This window comes from Hippocampus guttulatus, chromosome 12 (genome assembly GCF_054856545.1).
Source record: "Hippocampus guttulatus isolate MCC_2025c chromosome 12, RoL_Hgut_1.0, whole genome shotgun sequence".
In the NCBI taxonomy this organism is placed as follows: Eukaryota; Metazoa; Chordata; class Actinopteri; order Syngnathiformes; family Syngnathidae; genus Hippocampus; species Hippocampus guttulatus.
Window position 1 is genome coordinate 18,869,847 of NC_141272.1, and position 24,080 is coordinate 18,893,926.

A 24,080-nucleotide genomic window follows, 5' to 3' on the forward strand; every position below is an offset into this window, starting at 1 on the left:
TTAGTTTTAAAGATTTTATTATTAAGTCTCTGATGGTGTTGTGGTGCAGTCACCCAACTTGTGTGTGGATAGCGTGGGATTGGTTCCCATTCAGTGATGGTGTGGATGTGAATGGTCAATGGTTGTTTGGCTCTAGATGTGCCCTGTGACAGACTGGCCACCAGTGTAGGGTGTGGTCTGCCTTCTGTCCGAAGTCAGCTGGAATAGGCTCCTGTGACCTTGTTCAGGATAAGTGGTGTTAAAAAAAGGATGGATAGGGGGATTTTTTCTTTGTACACCACCACAATGGAATATGATGTGATTGACGTTGTTTCACAAAAACAGCAAACTTCAATGGGCCATAAACAAGTTACAAGACACGATAATATGATATGTTCTTTTGTTCATCCATCAGAATGTATGTCTTCTTCACTTGGACCTGTTAACTCCAGCTGGCAGTTGCAGATGGCTCAATTCTGTTTCCAGCTGTTAACATAACAAAACAAGTGGGCTGCTGTTTAAAAATAAAAATACTGTCCTTTTACAACCATCAAATGTGATTTTGACTCCAAAGGAATTTGTCCAGTTCACAGCAGTGCATGACATAGAAGCAATGTATGGAAATGACAGTGGTTTGATCATTGATCATGGAGCACACTTTATTAAGTGAAACAAAAAGAGTAAAGCGCAGGGCATGAACCAGGTCTATCTGTAGAAGGTGGATTTTTTTCAAAACTACCCACAGTTCCTGAATGCAACACTGGGCCCATCGCAGCCTGTAGAAGGAGCTCTTGGCTGGCGTTTACCTAACCTGAAAGCCAAACATACACAAACATGGCGTTACCACAAGCAGGCAGGATGCTGTGTCCGCTTCGGCGTTCGTTTTACATCATTATCCTATGGCTTGTCGGAATACATTCATCAACACTTCATCTTCACAACGAGGAGCGCTTCATACCACCGCAACAGAGAGGATATTTTACAGTAGACGCAAATAAGGATTTACCAGACGCAGATGGAGGGGGCAGCGAGGATTCAGCTCTACGACTGGCCCCTCTTGGTGCTGCTGAAGGCGGGTCGGACTACGGCGCCCTTCCGCCAAAGCGAAACCGCCGGAGCACGAGTGAATCTTCCATGCCGAAGGTGTACGGCCAGGTACTGAGATGCATCCCACTGGCGCTTTTCGCGGAACACCTTTAACGACGAACGCTTACCTTCATTTATTAATATGCGATAATAAAATCACACAAGCCCGCTGTTGTTTTCTAAGACACACCATTAAAGAAATGATGTGACTGCAAGGAGGAAATGCTTTCTTAGTTGACAAGGACGCAAACGTTCCTGGTGTTTTTGTAACGTCACCGTGTTCAAATGGCTGTCTACTCGTAAACCTGCTTTACCTCGTCACTGACTTTTTTTTTTTTTTTAATAAAAAGCTATCTCTTAAAGCAGATTTGCAACAACTGTGGTATTCTCGGACAAAAGCAGCTAACTAGGCTTTTGAAGGATGCTCATGCTTATTTGACAGTATGACTTTCACAAAGTAATACCTGCGCTAGTTGATCTTGAATATGGAGGACTTCTCATAGACAAGGACTACATACTGAGATATCCTGACTGTCTAGAAAAATGTTAAGACAGGTGATGAAAAGTGAAACGAATGTGTCAATATTGAACAGTCCTTCCTACCTCCCTACCAACCTTCCTTCCTTCCTTCCTTCCTTCCTTTCTCCTCTGTCAACCTGTATTTCAGTCCCATCAACATCTCACAATGTTCACACATATTGGTGAATTGTAGTTCATTTGAGATCGTCAAGGCAGCATAAATATATTGAGTGTCATGCCACCCTTTTAAATATATAAAGGTGTACGGGTGAAAGTACTTGTGACCTGTGAAACCCCCCACACATTCACAATGGAACGTGACACGGTGAAGCGTCACTTCCTTGTCTAAGGAAGGCGAGAGGAGTCAAGTGACGCATTCAAGTGCGCTCAGTTTGTTCGAGAACCGAAATTCGGTCGTCATGCGAGGCATAAAAAACTCTAAATTTTTGGTCGAAAACCGAGGTTTGACTGTATGCATGGCAGGCTGATTGAACACTATAAATTGTCCCAAGGTGTGAGCGTGAGCGTGTATGGTTGTTCGTCTATGAATGCCCTGCGATTGGCTGGCAACCAGTTCAAGGTTCCCTGCCTACTGCCCGAAGATGGCTGGGATAGGCTCCAGCACCTCCCCGCCACCCTTGCGGATCGGAAAATGGATGGATGGGGGGAGGGGGGATATATATACACAGTGAAACTCCTCTACAATGAAACCTACATGGGCGAAAATACCCCCCCCCCCCCCTAGTGTGAAAAAATCTTCATGCATTCACACCATTCCCACTCTCTTGCCCCCCCCCCCCCCCCCCATACAACGAAAAAAAACCCTGTTGCGTTATACGGAATCTTTTTCTCTGCTCTTGCCTCGCGAAGAGATTCACTACACCGAAGTCTAATCCAACAGTGACCTCTACTGCTTCGTTCGGAAATGACAACAACAACCACCACACTGGTTGACAGTAAATATTCCCATCTACGGAGTTCTTTCAAAAGGAAATTCCTTCACCCGGACTAAAAACCTATGCATTTGTAAATTTCCCCAGTGTGGGACAAATAAATGATATTTTTAATCATTCATTAAAATTTCGACTACGATGTTACATTAAAGATCAATTCATAACACCGGAATTTCCACTACCCGGAACCCGGAAGCCATACAGAAGCACGCAGTGGCGTAAACACACGCAAGTCCTGCTCGATACTACGGAATAACTCTGTCCACGCCGCTATTTACTCTCATTGGATACGAAAAGGCGACATGGAAGTGACTCTAATAGCATGAGTTTTACTGGAATAGTGAACAATTTTTATTTAGTTCACAGCTCCGAGTTTCCTGAACGCAACATACTCATAGCTGCTCTGCCATTGGCTTACCGAGCATCATCCTGGCCTCCGATTGGCCAAGAGGGACCACTACCTATGTGTGTAGATACTGCAGCTAGATCCGTGGAAGATAGAGTGAAATGCATCCGATTAGCTGCTCAGATTAAATTGCTTGTGGCTCGACGGACAGTCAAATAAACGAATGTTTCCTGGAATGCTTTATTTGTTATCATGCTAAAAACCTTACGGTAACTGGAGCGCTAATTAGAGAGAAGGCGAGTTCCATCGTGCTAACTATGGCCATCGAGGACTACGAAGCGTCCCGTGGCTGGCTTTAAAAGTTCATTGCATGACATCAGCGAACGAGGGGAGGTCAAGTTAGAGACAGTGAGATGGTGGAAAGAAAAGCCACCGGGTCCAGGAAGTATTTGTTACTGTTAGATTCAGACGCAGCATGAACGTTGCATTGCTAAAATGGCTACAAAACGGACCTTTGGATGTCAACCAGCTAAGACAAGAAGCGCTGTGACGCTGGAAGAGAGTGTAAAACTGATCAAAATGAAAGACGAAGGAAGCAAAATAAAATACATTATTCAAGAAATTGATGTAAGTGAAAGTGAATGCTGATCGTTAATGTCACAATTTCTTTCCCTTTTTTTTCTTTCTACATTGACTATATGATGTGTCAAATAAGTGTGTGCTCATACTTATGCAGTATTGGAATAAAAATAAAGAGTACAGAGTGTGCGTGTACACATACTGTACGTTTGTGTGTGTGTGTGTTTACATCTGAGATCAAAATTGCTACAGTGAAAAACCCCCTGTTGTGAAAAATTTCTTGCTGCAAACATGATTTCGTTGTAGAGGAGTTTCACTGTATATATATATATATATATATATATATATATATACAGGTATATAATAGTTTGGTTTGGTTTGTTTATTGAACATAAAACATATACAGTAATAATTTGACAGAAAATAAGGTAGATAAAATAGTAAAAAAAAGAAATCAGTCTTCATTCAACACAGTTATTATGTTCAAGGGAGTAGGAAGAAGTAAAAAACTTATCTAGTCCTACCCCGTTATGTGTTTATATCTAACAAATCATTTTATATCAATCAAAAAAGAAAAAAAGTAAGAAGAAAGAAGTCTCCATTAAGGCTCATACTTTACCCTTAACCGTGATATTTTTACAACTTTTGGTTTGTATTGGGATTATATACATCCACACCCTGGCACTTTTGTGTCAATTTTCTCTTGTATTCATAATGGATATTTCAATACCTTTCTCTATTTATCAACTTAGTTCTGATTTATCATTATATTTAATGTTTAGAATTTATAATTTTAACTCTGATTGATGTAGGTTGTTTGTACTATTTTTATGAAATTGTTTTTGAACTCAGCAAGCGATTTACTCATTTTCAGGTCCGTTTCGAAATTATTCCACGGATTAACACCTTTGATAGATACACTTCTTTGCTTGATGTTTGTTCTTGTTTTGAGTTTTTTGAATAAGTTGGTACCTCTTAAATCATAGCTGCTTTCTCGAATTTCGTAAAACTTCAGAATGTTTTGGCAGAGCAGGTTATTATGTGCTTTGTACATTAATTGGGCGATTTTAAAGTCAACCAGGTCATAAAATTTCATCGTATTTAATTTGATAAATAGTGGATTTGTGGGTTCCGTATATTTTGACCTATTAATAATTCGAATTGCTTTTTTTGTAATTTTAGAATAGGGAGTGTGTTTGTTTTGCAGGCATTTCCCCATATTTCCACACAGTAGGTCATATATGGTAATAATAATGAAGTGTATAATGTGTACAAAGATCTCTTATTTAGCACTTCCTTGGTTTTGTAGAGGATCCCTATGGTATAGCTATTTTTCTTTTTACGTTATCGATATGTGGCTTCCAACATAGTTTTGAGTCTATTACTAATCCGAGAAACTTGGTTTCGTACGCTCTTTCTATCTCAATTGAGTTTACCTTAATTTTAGCTTGATGTTTGATTGGTCTTGTGCCAAAAACAATTAACTTCGATTTTTTCAGGTTAAGTGACAATTTATTTCTGTCGAACCAGTTTTTAAATTTGTTTAATTCATTTTCTACGGTTGTCATGAGCTGTTTCAGATTTATTAATATAGTGAAGAATCAGTGCCAATTTACAGAGGTGGTAGGTAGTAAGTCACGTGCAAGTCACTACGTCCCTTCAAGTCTCAAGCAAGCCCCCTGTCACTGGGGGGGAATCAATCAAGACTCTCAAGAGGTTGTCTTCCAAAATGGTGGCCTGTTTTTGGCTCCATCCGTCTTCCCATCTACTCTAGCTATGTTCCCAGTCCCTGCTGATGAAAAGCAGCCCCGGATCATGATGGTGTCACCACCATGTCTGACGGTGGGTCATGGTATATTCAGGATGATGTGCCAAGTTACTCTATGCCAAACAAAACACTCTAAATTTGTCCAAAAAGTTCCATTTTCTATTTTCATCTCACGATAGCACCTTCTTCCACGCTTGTTGTTTCCCAGGTGGCTTGGCAAACTTCAAATGGGACTTATTATAGTTGTCTTTGCAAAATTGGATTTCGTTTTGCCACTCTTCCATAAAGACTGGATTTGTGCAGTGTATGACTGACTAATAGTTGTTCGATGAACAGATTATCCAACCTAAGCTGTGGATCTCTGAAGTACATCCAGAGTGATCATGGGCATTTTGGCTACATCGCTGATTTGTGCTCTACTTGTTTAGGCTGAAAGTTGAGAGGGATAGCTGAGTCTTGCTAGGTTTGCAGTGATATGATACTCTTGTGAAATGAGCTATTTGTATGTAATCACAAAGTCAATACAGTTTGCATAGATGCAGGTAAAAAATCAAAATTTTCCGCGATGGTATTTGTTATTTTAAGTGTTAATTTTGAATTTTGACATTTGAGATCTGATTCATCTAATTGAATAGACTTGCTTTTTTTACGATAGTTGAAAACCTACATTGTTATGTAAAGGCTAATTAATACACGGGCATAGTCACTGGAATGAATTATAGAAAACTAAACTGAAAGCCAGTTGTACTGTTTTTATTTAAAATATACAGTACGTAGTATAATTTTTTGTTTACACTAGACACAAGACATGTCCTGAACTGTGCATTTGTAAACTTGCTTCACTTTATTTGCAGCCATGTTCAGAGGAAGCAATGCACGTCACAGGCGTTATACTCAAGTCCCTTGAAACACATTTGGCATGCCCACAGTCTCTGACTGGCCCTCACAGTGAACATTTTCGAATGGATGCTTATCCTCACTAGGGTCGCGGGCGTGCTGGAGCCTATCCCAGCTGTCTTCGGGCAGTGTGCGGGGGCACACCCTGAACTGGTTGTCAGCCAATCACAGGGCACACCTAGACAAACAAGCATTTACATTCAGAGTCACACCCAGGGACAAATTAGAGTGTTCAATGAGCCTGCCATGCATGTTTTTGGAATGTGGGAGGAAACCGGAGTACCCGGAGAAAAACCCACGCAGGCACAGGGCATGCAAAAACATGGCCTTCGATGAGCGTTCCAGTTTCTCATGCGTCTCCTTTGCAAAATCAATTGCACGCCCCTGCATTAAACAAGCTTAAATTTATCGATTCATCACCAAGCCTTAAAAACGCATCTGTGAAGCACAGTGAAGGTTATATGTCTTGGTTTTGACTTGCTACTTTTGGGATGGGCTCATTAATGTTCATTTATGAAACACATAACTGGAGCAGACCAATGACCTCAGAAGCCTACAGAATCTTTTTAAAAATAACTAAACACTTGTAACAGCAAAGTAGTAACATATTATGCAGGGATAGATTGATATTTTTCTTCAGGACCAATATTGATTGAGTCATGGCAGTTGAGGAGAGTCCGATAACTTATATTTAGAACCGATATTAGTTTGTGGTAAAACTGAAAAATCCCAGCCCCTGACTTTATTTAAAGGTATCCAAAGACACACAGTATTCATTCAACAGCTTTTCAGATTCATTTACAACATGTTAAAGTTTTTTTCCAATCTTAGAAAATAGACACAATTCTTGAAAAATTCTACCAAGTGCACAGAGCTCGCTTGCTAAGGAGTCTGTCCAAAGTTATACGAAGACATCAACAAATAAAAAAAGCTTGCTAAATTTTCTGCAGTCAATGAAGTTTTACAAAATGTCAATATGATTGAAAGTTTGATCATTCACTTATCACTCATTCTTATCCTTATTCAAAAACAAAAAAGTCCATTCTCACCGCAGCTACAGGTTCGCACCTCATCAGTGTGAATGCTCGCAAAGAACTCAAGATCTTAAAATAGGCCCGTTTTTTAATTGAGCGTTATTGTCATACTTAAAAAAAAATGCCAGACTTCGATGAGCATAGCATAGAAGAAATCAAACCGAATCTGGGCCTCAATCCCATTCAATAGCTTTTGGAAAAACTAGAACAAAGAAAGCAAACCAGGCCCTCTAGTCCACCATCACTGACCAATGACCTCACAAATGTTCTGAAAGAATGGAGAAAGTGTCCTACAAACACACTCCAGAATCATTTCATGTCATGTGCATTTTCACTCATATTTACACACATTTCAATTTTTGCAACGAGCTTTGTCGATGAGAAACAATTCTCATTCAACCATCAAAGAGAATGAGTACAGGCTAGTTACAGTAAAACAGGGAGCGTCGGGGGGAATCCTGATATTTGTACCTGGGAATAGACAGCATAGCAAGGATGTGTTTTCCTGCCAGTCCTACAAAGATGACGCCATTGCTTGAGGCTAACTGTGCTGCCAATGGGCTCCCGGCCATACTGCACCCGCCTTCCTTTCACTCTTGTTGAATAATGGACAGCATTGAGCTGAAGAGAAGAGAGGGCGGTAGGGGATTGCAGGATAAATGCCTGTTGTATTGTTACCATGTCCTGCTCCTTGGTCGTACCAGACGCAGGGCCCACTCGCCGACAGCAATAGTGCGATGCTAACTTACTCAAAGTGTGTAGAATACAGCAAACGGAATTTAGACGATTAGATGTGCAAGAAAAGCCTCCATCAAAGTCAAGCAATATGCGACGAGATCAAGTTAAATAAGTTGACTTGAAAATATTTGTGCTATGGATAACATGCGCTTTGGTGATGAATCAACTTTAAGAGTTATTGCATGCTGTGTGCCAGACTCTAAGTGAAACAAGTACTTTACGTCAGCTTACGTTTACACAGGGAGGGAAAGTATTTTGATGATAAGCTGCTGGCTTACTGGAAAAGATTGAGTTAACAGGATTGACTCGAGTTGGTTGAATTGTGCTGGTGCTCAGGGCTGCTATTACCTACTCATAGACCCCGGAGCTAACCGTCAAATAGAGACCTCCCTCCCCAACTCTAACGTTACGTTGTGTATGAAATACGCTATGAATCAGTGATTCAAAAGTTTTTATTTTATTTTTACAACCCCTACATACTGCCTAGATGAAAAATATGAAAAAACATCATATGCTCTCCGTATGATACACCCCTTAATTTGCGATGTTTTTTTTTTTAATGAGTGTTATTCACAGGATTTTTAGATAGTCTTTTTCACTAAGAATGCAGCCAATTTTTGCAGAGGTGGGGGCATCATGAAGAGATGTTTAAGGCAAAAACTTATTTTTTTTCTTTGTTAAAATGTGACTGTGGCCATTACTTTAAGAGGGTGACATTATACTGTGTTGCAGGGCTGTAGTCCTTGAATTCAGACTTGAGTCCAGAATCGACCCTTTTTTTTGGGTCTCAGACTTGTCTCGGACTCGGCCATTTGACTCAAACATTCTTTTTATCAACTTGACCGAGTCCAACTCTGGTTTTAATGGAGGATAAAATGCCATTTAAGAAAACACAAAAATTCCTATACATCTGACCTTTGAAACATGTGAAAGAGCCTCATTCAAGAAGGCTCTTAAACGATGTCTATGTTTGGACTTCCTGAATGGAGTGGTCCACGCGTCACCTGCAGCTGAGTGTGCATCCTCGGTCGCACTAGTGAAACTGTAGTGAAAGTGGGAATAGTGTGGTGTCCTGTTTTTAGATTACCGGTAATGTGATGTGGAAGTGAAGGAATTCGTGTAGAACTGAAGTATGTGTGTGGTGCGTGCCAACTGGTGAGAGAAGTGCGCAATTGCTTAAGCGCGCACCTTAGAGGAAAAATTGCCTGCAGATTCTGAAGAAGAGCATTTCGGACGCATACGGCATCATGTTGAGCTTTGTTCAACACTTGAAGAGGCACCACGAAAAGAAGAATTGTTGAAGCAAAAGGTTCTAAAGAGTGTTGAGCAAAATGAAATGCCTAATTATGTGGGTGTGAAAATAGTATTTTTCTGTCTTTACTCTTGATCTCATCTGGGCTTGGGCTTGGATTCGGACCTTGTGGACTAGGACTTGATTTGGACTTGGACCTTGAGGACTCGGACTTGACTTGGACTCAGAGCTTTGTGACTTGAATCTGATTTGGACTCAATAAAGGTGGACTTGACGACAGCTCTGTTGCGTTGTCATGCCGACGTCACAAGTTCTTATTCTTTGAGGCGTCCTTTAATTTGGAAATAATGTTTCCAACGGTATCTATTTTATTTTCAAGAAACATTGTTACAACAGAGAGATAATCGGCCAAACATACATGCCTGAACAGTTAATATCATGCTTATTTGGTCTGTAAAATCAGTATTGATAGTGACCCCAAATCATGAGGGCAATTCTCAAATGCTCTGCTGGTGGCTCACACTCAAGCTGTCTTGGAAGTGGGAAAAAAAAGAGCACCCTTGTAAATGAGTGGCACACTTTTACTTCGTCGAGTAATCATTAATTGTGGTTGTACTCATGCATTTCATTACATGAAATAAATTCAATTCAAAGCCGATTTAGCTTTTCACTTTCATTTTATTTGTGTGTGTGTACAGTGAACAATTCAGAACACATAACATGTTTTTTCCATATCTGCGTGTGCTTGTAGAACTGGTTTTGGAGATTTGGCTCTCAATGTCTTTTGTTGGCTTTCCCATCCAGGGTTATTGTTGTCGTGTTTTTTTCTTTTTTGGGGGTGGGAGAAAGAAGGTCATGGGACACACACCCAAATGCCGCCATTCATGTCCTCACTCTACCTTATTGCTTTGACAACAAATCTTGCATGCCAAGCACATTTAAAAATCAATGAGAGTTACAATTTTATCTCTGCTTTAATTTGTATTTGTCACATCTTTGTGATTCAGTTCTCTTTTTGCGTGTAAATTTTTACCTTGGCCATATTGGGGTGATTAAGTCTTTGCTTCAAGCAGATTTTATACAAGGCTGACAGAAACAAAAATATTTTTTTTAAAAATCCCCAAATGACATAATAAATTGAATCTACATATTGGTGCATATCCACAAACATTTTGTCTGTTTGTCAAATAATCACCATGCCGTGTTAACCGAAATCCACCTGATTCTCATCTTGTTTTCACCACTATTTGTTCTGCAGGCCAGCTTGAATGACTCTCATAACCAGATGGTTGTCCACTGGGCTGGAGAAAAAAGCAATGTCATCGTAGCTTTGGCCCGAGACAGCGTTGGCGCCGTTGGACCCAGAAACAGCTCGGTAATTTCAACACATCCAAAACCTGCACAGCCAAGACTTATTTAGTTGTGTAGAACTTGACTATGTATCTCTGATATGACTCTTTCACTTCATTACCCTGAGTATCTCCTTTCTCAATGCGTCATACACTGCATTTCTTTCCAAACCGGTTTGTCATGTTTCATATAATGATATGATTGTTGAGCGAGACTTTAATGCGCAATCTGCAGCAATCGCCAGTCAGACCCTGACTGAGAAGTAGCATGCATGCTTTCTTGTGTCATCCTTGAGTTAAATTGGCAAACTGTTCACTTGACCAGCGTTCAGAAATGGATTGAAATTTGGGAAGGCATTGACGTGGTTTAATAATGCGGTTATTTTCTCAGTTTTACTTAACAGCTTTATCCCAAATATTCCTGCTGCAGACAAAAATCAATTTACGCCAGTCTTTGGCGAGATGCACGTCTTCATACTGCCTACTAAGAAGGTTAATATGGTCGTACAGTGATCCCTCACTTATCACGGATAATGGGGACCGGGACCACCCGCGAAAGACGAAAATCCGTGAAGCTTAAGGGTTTGTGGGTACCAGCATGTTTAAAATATGTAAACAGTATTTATACTTTACATATTTGAGACAAAGACTATAGCAGTACACATATTTACTTAAATCTTTAATTATAAAACCTTAAACAGTAATTAACATTCATCAGCATTGCCTTTATGCAGCTCTAACAGTGCAGCCGATGTGTTTATGATTAGACAATTAAGGAGGCAAAGAGACATGTGCTGCTTTTTTCATACAAGCCCAATCCACCCCCCCCCCCCCCCCTCAAGTAAACACACCACTGACCTAGGCAACCACGTGATGAAACACTGATCAAAGAGTAACCCACATAATAAGACACAAGGGAGGTTGTCGCCTGTCGACGTCACACTGGGAACCAATCAAGCTCCAGCCATGTCCAAAACTCCTGAGTCATTCGGCATTTTTTTCTGAATACAATACTTTGGAAAAAAAAAAAACATGATGCACCATGGCCGGGATAATAGAACCGTGAAATAGAGAGGGATCACTGTATTTCCTTTTTCTAGTTAGGAAAACAGCAGCATTGTGGATGGTCTCATAACTCACATACGAATCCCAGTGAGCAGTCCATGACAGTAGTCGACCCTTCTGGAAACAAATGCATGAATTGGTATTCTAAAGTCAGGTTTAGACTCTATTCCTTTGAATTTGGCCATGTTATTCCCCACAATATAAAGCTGCTGATGTTACTGATTTAATGTGGCTATTAAAATTCAGGCCCATGTCCAGTATTGCCTCTAGCTTCCTAGCTTGATATTAAATTTTATAGCGTCACAAGGTGACTGCTAACACTTTGTCCTTGTTTCTGTGGTCCACAGACAATGACAAGGTTACAAATTTACAGCCAAAAGTGGCTAATAACAAGGATATGAATCGGCGGGACACAGTCAGCTCTTTCTGTGCTGCCGTGTCAATTCGGTTCAGCTCAGTGTTGTGTTTGCCAGCGTCATCAGGATGATAAATGGGGTGCGTGGCTGAAAACAATTAGAAAAGGGGGTACTTAATGCATGTCAGTAAGTTTTGAAAACTAGAGACGAATGAGACATCATGAGACTAATGATCAGTTTCTGCTTTGAATCCAGGTATATGTTTCCTATGATTATGGGTCCACCTTCACAGTTGTCACTGGGAAATTCCAACTGTCTGACGGCATGAAGGCTAAGAATGGCAGCACACAGATCATCTCTCAGTTTTACCACAGTCCTGCAGATAACAAGAGGGTGAGTGGATTCTTATTTGTTGTACGGTCACGTGGCCCAGTGCACACAATCAGGTCAATATTACATTGACAGACGATTGCCTTCCAACTGACACACCCTGAGGTGACAATGGAAAGACTTACCAGTCTGAACTCCTCTGTTGCAAACTGAACTTGGTTGCTTGATAGAAGACAGCCACTCAGACTCAAGGGGTGTTCACACGGCAAGATTTGGTCCGGTGCTACGCCGGGGCTGCCCCAGTAGAGCGTTCACACGTGCAAATTAGCTCCGGCGTAGCCCCGGAAAACAGCTTACACCGGACCAAATTTGATCCACCTCAGGGAGGTGGTTTAAACATTTGCTCCAGAGCAAATGCTTGTTAGCGAAGCAGCACCGGTGTAAATTTGCACGTGTGAACGCAACTGGGTTAAATTTGCTCCAGAGCAAATGCTTGTGAAGAGTTTACGTACGGCGAGAATGCGTTGCTTTCGTGCTCTGTCGGACTTCCGTCATGTGTTTGTTTAATAACGACACAAGACTTGGCTGGTAACATATTTCCTTTTGTAGGAGACTGGACTGTCTCGGAGTTGTTTGTGTAGTTTGTTCCTTTGTTGTGTGTTCACAACCCCCCGCCCCCCATATAATTTATTTTGCGATTTCCTCTCTTGATTTTCTGTTTGGCGCATTACGTGTTTGCTTTTCTGAGTGTCATTGAAGTCATCGTTGATTTACGTTTTCGGGGGCGGTCACTCTCGAGCAGAAGGCACGGAGACCGAGAAGGAGAAGGACGTGCCTGTCCAGTAGTCGCTTGAGTTGTGTATACGTTTTAAAAAGAACCAACACGACGGCTCATTTGTTTTCTGTCGTTTTGCTCCGCTGCAGAAACTGCCGTGTGAACGCAAGTGGGGCTGCACCGACGCTGTGCGGTCGCTGACACGCTCAGCGGCTTTGTACGTGTGAACGCTCCACACAATTTGCTGCGGTGCAAAATATATCGCAACAAAATACATCGGTGCAGCGCCGGAGCAAATGTGTGCCGTGTGAACACCCCTTCAGATTACTTAGCTAACTCATCTTAATGAGTTTTCCACCCTTTTGTGCTGATGCAACAAGATCCAGACAGATGTTGGATGAAAACGCCACATAACAGTTAAGAAATCTGATACTTTCAGATTTTGAGCTGTTGGTCTGTTGGCGGTGAGATTCTGATTTTTCTGAACTTTTATTTTTACTTGCACAAAAGCCTAACCTCAAACCCATCAGACACATTTTGGTGAAAAAAAAACAGATTGTGACAATGACTTATGACCTCACAAATGTTTTTCATGGATAGTATAATATTCCCCATTTAGAGACTAAATCCACGAGGAAAGCCTCCCCTAATTAAAGAGCGGAATCTGTTATAGTTGTAAAGACATGAACAACATGATATTGGATCCTGTTTTCATTTCCCGTTGGCATTAATGGTTTAATGACCGACTAAGGCCATTTAAATACTGTGGGTTAATGTGTAAGTGTTCTTCATACTTTAAGTACAGTATACAGTGCATAACAAAGAATTGAAACAAGTTCAATTCAAACATAGATTTTATATTGTGTGTGTGTGTGTGTGTGTGTTTGTGCGTGAGCGTGTGTGCGTGCGTGCGTGCGTGTGTGTCTTGAGAGGCGGACAGTGGCCGTTCATTTGAGTGTCCCTCATTAACAATCAGCATCGTGTCTGAGCTTGCCTTTGCACGCCTCCGAAGCATATTACCATGGCACAACCCGCAAAGCCTCTGAGGCTTTGTTAGCCAGCTGGGATGGCTGGTTTTGCACATGGTCTGTCTTGACGTGCATGCATCTTGACGTCACTGTTTACATTCCCTGGAGTTATATAAGTTTATGAGGACAACTGTATATACGAGGTGGCGAATAAAACGAATACATTTGAATTGATTAACATTTTCATAGTATCTCTGCGTGTAACAGCTTTAGACTTTAATGCGAAAGCGTGTGCTTCCTTGTGTTCCAGTACCTCTTTGTTGACTCCACCAACCATTACCTATGGAACACCTTTGACTTCTGCAAGAGTGTGCAAGGTTTCACCCTCCCATTCAAACCAACAGACATGTTGATCCACAGCACAGCACCCAACCTGGTGCTTGGGTATGACAACTCTCATCCAAACAAGCAGGTAAAGAATGGCATCCTCTGCCGTACAATGAATGTTTAACTTGAGAAACGTTCAAGTTGATTTTGGTTTCTTTGTTCAGTTCTGCAAGGACCTTTTGAACAGGCAAACTATATACGACTCAGAGAAATGTCTCTTTTCTGTTTTGTTGTGTTTGTTTATGAAGGATCCCTCACCTCTGCATACCTGGTGAGGAAAAATCAAAGCGTGTACGTGTAGGTCAAACTAATAAAAAAAAAGTGACAAAAATAATTCACCATGAGAAAAATTCTTTCACCATTCCAGGATTTAATGTGAAACACTTAGGCATCTGAGCTGAACAAGAATATGAATGTTGCAGAGTGAATATGCGTGAGATGAGTAGAAACTTATCATGGATTTAATTTGAGTTTGTCAGATTGCCTTTGGTTCTCTACCTGCTCACTCGCCTCATTGAAAACAAAGTCAGTGTCAGTCACTTCCTTTGTGAAATGAGCAAGCACTTCCTTCCAACACGCACATAAACATGATACACAAACATGGGAGTGTTTTTGGTGATCCTTCCCTGAATATTGCCAATACAGTATTTGGGTTTTGAAAGGCCATATAAACGCGCAAATAAGTGCTGACATTTGGGTTTTTGAAAAACCACAAAAGACCTCTGGGTTGCTCCTTTTCTAACCTTAATATTTAGTCATATAAACACGATCTGGCAGCACGGTGATCGACTGGTTAGCAAGTCGGCCTCACAGTGCAGAGGTGCAGGGTTCGATTCTTCCGGTCTTCCTGGGTGGAGTTTGCATGTTCTCCCCATGCCTGTGTGGGTTTTCCCCGGGTATTTCGGTTTCCTCACATTCCAAAAACATGCGGGGCAGGTGAATGGAACACTCTAAATTGTCCCTCGTGAGATTGTTTGTCGATGTATGCCCGACGATTGGCTAGCATCCAGATCTGGGTGCCCCCCGCCTATTGCTCGAAGACGCCTGGGATAGGCTCCAGCACCCCCCGCGACCCTTGTGAAGATAAGAAGATTAGAAAATGAATGGATGAATGGATAAACGCGATGTGGTTACCTCCTTTGAACGGAACATTGGTTTGTGTTTTGCACATGTTCTACACGCAAGGAATCTTCATGTTTTGAGTACAGGAAGTATGCGAATGCCCGCTTTCTGGCGTGCAACCCACCGGAAGAAAACAAACAGAGATACACAAGGTTTAGCAAAATTCAGGCATAGCACAGAACTACACTTTTGGAGTAAGGAGGAAACTGCTTTATTTGTGTGGTGAGTGACATGAATGTAATGTGTTTTATTGATGCTTAAAGTCAAAAGCAGAGATTTGCATCACGAAGTTGTCCATGTGTGGCCTTTGAAATCGGGATATTCCAATTGCCATGTACACGGGAGTCACTCCGTCCACTCATGCGTTGTAAACGGCTTATTGCAAATGCTTCAGAAACCAGAAAATTTTACCTTAACTATACGATTGGCATGTAAATGTTGTCACTGTGATTGCCTATGAAATACAATTTTATACATTTTAATATCAGATATTTTTTGTCAGTGGCTCTATTTTTCCCCCAGGCAAAAGAATGTGGATGATACAATTTTCTAATGAACTATAACTCATGTTTTTGTATTTTGAATTGTGTGATTGTAATTAACAAATGTTAACATTTTGACAAGTGTTGAACTATTTTTACGATCCCTTCAATTCACATTCCTATGAGCCACTGCCTATTTGGTTGGATATTTTGTTTTGAGTATTTTCATTGATAGTGTTGTGCATGTTGTAATCGTGAGTCTATTGTACCCAACATAGATAATGGAAACCCAAAACAGAAACCATTGCTTGCATTGTTATATGGAATCTCTTTCTCTTTCTTCTTGAGTGAGATGCACAATAAGCTAGCAGCTACCGACTTCTCCACTGCTTACATGTGCAAAGACAAAATGAAGGAATGAACATGACCTACATTTTTTAAATGCACCATCCCCCTCTTCTTCTTCTTCTCCACCCCCACCCCCCGCCCCCATCCTCCTCCACACTCCTGAAGCTGTGGAAGTCAGACGACTTTGGGGAGACGTGGGTGTTGATCCAGGAGCATGTGAAGACCTACTTTTGGTAAGTTAACAACATACGAGCTCAGGCCTGCTGTGCACTGAGATGAGTCAAAACAATTAATAAATAACATGTACCGTACTATGTTTGACTTAAAGTGACATTGACCAGAAAATATTCTCTACCATAAGCTGAATGGGTTTACTCAATGTAAGAAACTGTGTGCGCATTGTCACTAGTTCACAGAAATGACACCAAAAGAGTCGATGCCGTCTAAAACTGATGCTCAGCTCACCTCACTCATTATTCATGTTTCCTCGAGCTTGAGCGATTAAATAAGGTAACACATTTTCAACATTACAGTATTAGAAAATCTGAAATAATAAGAGTTTCAGTTGAATCCATTCTGTGATAATCATATCATTGTGACTGTGTTTCACTGCGTTGAATTTGAGGTCATGCTCGGATCTAACTGTTGTATTATCTTGTTATTTTGACTTCAAGATGGCGCCGTGAGAGTGGTTGCCTTTCCAGCACCTCCTATATTTTGTTCTTCTACTTCTTCCTTTCATAACTTTGCTGCTGTGAATTGGGAATTTCTCCATTGCGAGACTAATAAAGGATTTCTTATCTTATTCTTTTCTTATCTGTGGACTGAAAGCTTCATGTTGACTTTTTTCAGTTTGTCCCTGCTGGATGGATGTTTTATCTGTTAAATAGAATTCGTTAAAGGGATATTTGACTAATTCAGCAATTTTTCAAGAGCAAGCAGTTAATATTTTGTCTATAATGAATTTGATCACATCGATTTTATTCCTGTACAATTAATAACTTCAGAAAGACATTTTGCCACTTGCTGTCGAGTGAAAATGACATCACATGTGCTCAGGAATCAAGTTCGCTCAGCTTGCGAACGTAAATGAGCCACATTTTCTAAAATGTTAATTGTACATGAAAACTAATGGTATCAAATTCATTCTAGAAGAAATCATAACTTTTTACCGATGAAAATTGCTAAATTAATATCGAAACCCTTTTAAGAATTGGGTTTCATAGTGAAAAATATTCCCGTACTCAGTGGCATACTTAATTAATCCTTATCATTGCTCAACTGAGCTGTGGGATAAATGAGAAAAAAACAATATACCGGTATTTCCCGAAGCATATTCGACGAAGTGAAGTTAAAATATAAATGTGTGAACAAAGTATGTGGTTCAAATCCAAAATCTACACCACTTGTCACTTCAACTAGTGTGACAGCAACATGACTCCGCCAGCCATTGCAGTGTGTTCTGGAATCTGTAGATTCAGCTGCAAGTGACTAACTATTGCCTGGACCCAGAATTCTTTCCACCCTTATTATTTGTATTCTTTTTATAATTTATTATACTCTAAATGGTTAGTTGTAAAAGACATTAAAGTATTGCGTGGTCCAAAATGGACTGGAAAAAATAAAGGTATACCTTGTTAGAAAACAGGAATAAAATGCATTGTAATTACAGTACTTCTATCTTCTCTCTGCTTCTCTAATGGGTAGCATCCCTGATACCAGGGACTGGGTATCAGGTCTTGGTCAGGGCGAACGGTCACATCAAGTTGGGTCCCTCTGAAATACCCTTTGATTACTTATTAATTGATTACGCCCACATTCGTAGCGGATCCATCCAATAGAATTGAATAGTTTTTGTTCTGACTTTGGCAGTTTTGTCTGGAGACATCCAAAACCGGAGGCGCTCAGGACTAACTACTGCTGCTGAGTGGTGTTTCAACCCCAAACCAATGCGATTGTTGGCCAACACTTAAACGTAATCCCCTGTGATCTGGAGATTATAGATCTAAGTGTGCAAGATCCTCCATCATATTAATTTATGACACAAATGCTGCCAATCCCTGCTCAGTTTTAGCGTTTTTGCAGTTAGCACACGCAAAGACTTCTGATACCAAGACCATCACTACACGACCAAGAATAATGTGCTCAAGTCAGTTTTAAAGTTCACTCAACGAAATTCACTTTTGCACTTTGTGGTGTTTGTTCTGCTTTATTAGCTTCTCACTCACTATCCTGTGCAGAAAACGTATTTCCTGTTTACATTCTTGTGACGAATAACAGACAAAACTGACACGTCACATGATTTGATGTGACACATTTTGGTACACTTGGAATTGTCACCCTAGGTGTGAATGTGAGCGTGGATGGTTGTTCGTCTCTGTGTGCCCTGCGATTGGCTGGCAACCGATTCAGGGTGTCCCCCGCCTACTGCCCGAAGACAGCTGGGATAGGCTCCAGCACCCCCCGCGACCCTAGTGAGGATCAAGCGGTTCGGAAAATGGATGGATGGATGGATGGAAATGTCACTTCGTAAACATCAACTAAACCAGGCGCAACAATGGCCTTGCTTGCAAACACATTAACTGATTCGGACTTGTGAAAGTGAACTACAGGTGTGAAAGCACCCTTAGAGGTGTTGTATTTATTCAAAGGAACGGACATACAGAGTGTGCAAATAGTCTTGACATGCACTTTGACGCGTCCATAAGTTGAGCAAGGATCTTTGACTAAAAGCCAGATTTGCAGAGCCTTGCAAAGACAGTGCTCCCTCTGTTAAGCTCTTGAGCCTCAGAAGGAAAACACGGTGCTTGGAAGGCCGACGATAAGACACAGTCAAGCCTCTTCATTTAGTCTGGCTCACTGTGCCCGCCTTATGAAACAGCCTATCAACCACAAGCAGTTGAACCAGTTTATTTTTTCAAACATGAAAGAACTTCCAAGAGTTTTAGGATGACAAAACTTTAGTCCATTTTGTGGAACCATTTTGGTGGAATCTTTAAAGGGGAAGTCAACACAAACATTTTCTTCATAGTAATATGCTCTATGCGGCCCCACTACTGATCCAATAAATTCTTTTGAAATAGATAAATACATAGAAAAAAAATCCTTCCACAATGTTTCTTACTGCTGTGAAACAAAATGAAATATTAAATATTGTAAAAACATGTCAAAGTAAAAAGTCAACTGACTGTTTTAATATTGATATGTCAATAGTAAAACAGATTATAGAATTTGTAGTGAGACCCTTTACATATATATGCAACCTGTCATTTAAAGTCGGTATTTTTCCATCAAAAATGAAAACAGCTAAAGTCATTCCAATTTTTAAAAGTGGAGAAAGACAATTCTTTACAAATTATAGACCAATATCACTGTTACCACAATTTTCAAAAATATTAGAAAAATTATTTTCTCGCAGACTCGACAACTTCATATATAAACACATGCTATTAAGTGAAAATCAATATGGCTTCAGAGAAAAACGGACCACCTTAATGGCAGCAATGGAGTTTTGCTCCCGTCTACCCGGGGATCTTTGCAGCTGTTTAACAGCAGAACACCGCAACATGGTAAATGAACATCCCAATGGCGTCCTCAAATAATATTTTGCATGCCTCAGACATTGCATTCACCTTTAGTGGAAGAACAGCACTGCACATTCCTGTGCTCCCTTGTGTCAGTATTTAAAATGGTTCTTAACTCCTCTTCTGATATATTTTTCAGTGATTTCAGAGGGGATGTGAAAAGGGGAATTGTACAAATGAAAATAATATTTTTGTTTTCATGTTTAGTATTTATTTTGGTAAAATGAGTATTTTGTTTTGCTTTTGTTAAATTAAGGGAAAAAAAGACAACTACTGTTTAACAAAGTTAAAGTAAAAATGTCTTATTTCCCTAAAAGGGCTATTTCTATTATTAAGCAGGCACAACTTAACAAAATAAAAGAGTTCCTCTGCCTCAACACAATACCTCTCATTATTTGCTGTGTACTGGCAAAGTGAATAATTGTTATTTTCATGCACCCCATTATTGGTTGGTTGTGAGGAGTGTTGATTTGTATAAGCTTGGCTTGACCATACTAAATTGGCATATAGCCCTGCTCCCCATGACCGCCGTGCATGGGACCGGACCTTGGTCTTATAAAAAAAAAAAGTGGACCTACAGCCTTTCTAGTTGAGGACCACTGCTATAGACCATACTATATTATTGAATAAATTAGAGAGATATGGTATCAGAGGCACAGCATATAAATGGATTGAAATTTGTTTAGAAAACAGATATCAGTATGTGCAGTTCAAAAACAAAAAAATCCAATTTACTGAAGATTATCCATGGAGTGCCTCAGGGGTCAGTGATTGGACCAAATTTATTCATTTTATATATAAATGATATCTGTAGTGTGTCAAAACAATTCAAATGCGTCCATATTCGCCGATGACACAACCTTTTACTGCTCTGGAAAAAATATGAAACAACTCCTGAAAACTGTGGAAAATGAATTGACAAAATTAAAAAACTGGTTCGACAGAAATAAACTATCTTTAAATTTAACAAAAACTAAGTTAGTTGTTTTTGGCACGACACCAATCAAAGACCAAGTTAAAATAAAGATAAATTCAATTGAAATAGAACGAGTCTATGAAAATAAGTTTCTTGGACTAGTAATAGATACAAAACTATCCTGGAAGCCACACATAGATAACATTATAAGAAAAATATCCAAAACTATCGGGGTACTCCACAAAACGAAGGATGTGTTGAGTAAGAGCTCCTTGTATACATTATATTACTCATTATTACTCCCATATATGACCTACTGTGTAGAAATATGGGGAAAAGCCTGTAAAACAAACACACTCCCTGTATTAAAACTACAAAAAAAAGCAATCCGAATAATCAATAGGTCTAAATATATAGAACCCACAAATCCAATATTCATCAAATTAAACACAATGAAATTCTACGACCTGGTTGACTTCAAAATTACCAAATTAATGTATAAAGCACATAACAATCTCCTTTGCCAAAATATCCAGCAGTTTTTTGAAATTAGAGAGAGCTGTTATCATCTAAGGGGTACTAATCAATACAAAAAATCCAGAACAAGAACAAACATCAAGCAAAGGTGTGTATCAGTAATAGGTGTCAATCTATGGAATAAGCTTGAAACGGACCTGAAAATGAGCAAATCGTTGGAGGAGTTCAAAAACAAATTCAAAAGATTAGTACAAAAAAACTACATGAATCAGAATCAAGAAGATAAATTTGATATACTTATAAAATATAGTAATATAACTGTTTGTTCTTGTTTTGGATTTGATCAACTTATCAATTGTATTCAAGAAATGCTAATTATAATGAATATCAGAAAATTGAAATACAAAAGGAGAAAGAATAACTATATATATACAAACCAAAAGGTGTATAAATAGAATAGTATAGTATACATAAGGGTAAAAGTATTTGATGATATGTAGATTTTTCTTTTCTTCTTTGTTTTGAAAAATGATCAATTCAAATTGCTACATAATAAGGGATAGGACTAGATAAGTTATTTACTTCTTCCTACTCCTTTGAGCATACAACTGTGATGATGTGTGTTTTCTTCTTTTAACTACTTTCTAATTTTCCTTTCCTTAACTACTTTAACTACTCTAAACACGGTTAATATTACGTAGGTGGAATATGAATGAATCAGCAAAATGAACTTGTTATTGTCCATCTCAGTGGGCTTCCATCTTGCCGCTTGCTCTTGGCTGAAAATGACATCACAGTTGCTCAGGCTCAGGTAATGACCAATCATGGCTCAGCTTCTGAACATCACATGAACAAATTCAGAAAACAGATGAGCTGTGATTGGTCATTACGGTACTTGAGCCCGAAGCAACTGTGGAGTAATTTGCAGTCGAGGTCAAGTGGCAAAATAGCCGCCGCTTGGCATCACAGACAGATAAATATTTCATTATCAAGTACATAAATACAGGCTTAAAGAGGGACAGAGAAAAGTTGACCTATTGGTAGCAACTAAAAAGTTTGGTGGAACCAAATGAATATGACGTGACCCCTTTTAATGTGCTCTCTCCATTTTCCTCTTCAGGGGTGTTGAGCCCTACGACCCCCCCACAACAGTGCTGGTCCAGAGGCATGAGCCCCAGGGTGTCTCCATCATACTCAGCAGTACTGACTTCTTCCAGACTGAAGAGAACCGCAAAGTTATTCTGGAGCAGGTTGACAGCTTCCAGCTCAGGGAAAAGTACATGTTTGCCACCACCACAAGGGTAAGACGGCTTCACGTAACATTGTAGTGGTGTATGCGTTGTCATGCTTAATTGAATTACGGTCAGTGTCGTCTGTCTTGGCAAAAACATTGTCACATATTCAATTAACTGAATTATTGTTGTTCAGAGACATGTAAATGTGCCGGGAAAGATCATCTTCCAGCACATTTGCCGAGAAAGAATATACAGTTCAATCTTAAAGGGCTTATCTGACCGGAATGTTCCATTTTTTCACTAACAAGCTCAATTTATATATATTTTTTTTAATTCGGAAAAAAATATTAGCTTGTATTTTCAATTTTATTAATTTTGTTTTGGAGAAATTAATGAATAAAAAACTACTTTCAAATGGCCATTTTCTAGTCAGCAAGATAGTCACACCCCTCTTTCTGTTCCCATGTCTTGGAGTAAGTCAAGGGAGGAACCGGACAAGATTTGTTCATTCAAAATCATACGTTGCTAAAAATTTCCAAACACGGCAATCAATAAGCACCAACATTTATGTGGACAGCTCTACTTATGCCCACTTCAACCTTTGAAAATATGACAAGGATAAGCGTCTCCATGGTTGATTTATGAGAGAATGAGGAAATAAGCAGCTAATGTGCAGTTACTCTCATGCATCTTTGTTTACTTTAATTCCCAAAGATATGAACACAATGCGTTCTTAGAGGCTTTTCATAAACTGAATTGTTCATAGGCCATTCTATATTCAATTTAAATCTATAAAGGTTAGCTTGACTTACTTTTATTCCTAAATCCACCTCAGTGGGTACGCTCTGCACCGCCTCTCCCAAAATGAGGCACTCTAATTCATCCATACATCCATTTGTTTTCTGCACCGCACTATTCTCACGGTTGCTGGATTTTTTTTTAAACTTGGAAATTTTGCCAATCTGACCTCTGGTGGCTTGTCGCCAGCAACATATTCAAAATTGATGCACTGGAATGGGCCACTTGCCCCGCGATGCCGAACTGCATGTCTGGCCCAACAGAATTAGCGTTCGCCCTTTACCGAAGGTCCGGTAAGAGGGCGACCGCCATTGCAGCCTCGACAGCTGCAATGGTGTTACCCACGGAAGCTGGCGGGAGTTAACTGTCAATCTGTATGCCTATGGCAGGGCTGTCAAACTCAATTTTTATTGCGGACCACATTAAAGTTACCGGTTCCCTTGCAGTGGCGTTATGACCCATATACTTATTCAACTATAGTATAAGATACTGTAATGAGGATTTTTTTTTTGATAACAAGAAAACTTGCAATAGCTCTCTTTTATATTACATACGAGAATTTGAAATTTTGATACAAATGTTAGCAAACATCATTGAAGTAAACATGTTTGATTTGCTTCCGCAGGCCACATCAAGTGAGGTGGCGGGCCAGATCTGCCCCCTCAGGCCTTGAGTTTGACACCTATGGCATATGGAGTCGAATAAAACTTTCGCATTGATAATTGTCTGAAAACGGT

General features: G+C 39.9%; 1 protein-coding gene and 1 long non-coding RNA gene across 3 annotated transcripts in view; one reads left to right on the top strand and one right to left on the bottom strand.

The window, feature by feature from the left end:
- LOC147197743 (uncharacterized) lies at positions 1-1,132 on the bottom strand. The gene is made up of 2 exons (XR_015102421.1): positions 986-1,132; positions 1-790 (listed from the first exon to the last, which is right to left on the bottom strand). It is a non-coding gene; the product is annotated as an uncharacterized LOC147197743 (long non-coding RNA).
- sorl1 (sortilin-related receptor, L(DLR class) A repeats containing) overlaps positions 780-24,080 on the top strand; it is a 59,644-nt gene continuing 36,343 nt past the window's right edge. For both annotated transcript variants that reach the window (XM_086124981.1, XM_086124982.1), the window contains exons 1-6: positions 780-1,134; positions 10,410-10,526; positions 12,177-12,314; positions 14,305-14,466; positions 16,499-16,566; positions 22,431-22,611. In XM_086124981.1, coding sequence (XP_085981107.1) covers positions 814-1,134; positions 10,410-10,526; positions 12,177-12,314; positions 14,305-14,466; positions 16,499-16,566; positions 22,431-22,611 — 987 coding nt within the window. In that variant the 5' untranslated portion in view covers positions 780-813. The remainder of the gene's footprint in view (positions 1,135-10,409; positions 10,527-12,176; positions 12,315-14,304; positions 14,467-16,498; positions 16,567-22,430; positions 22,612-24,080) is intronic.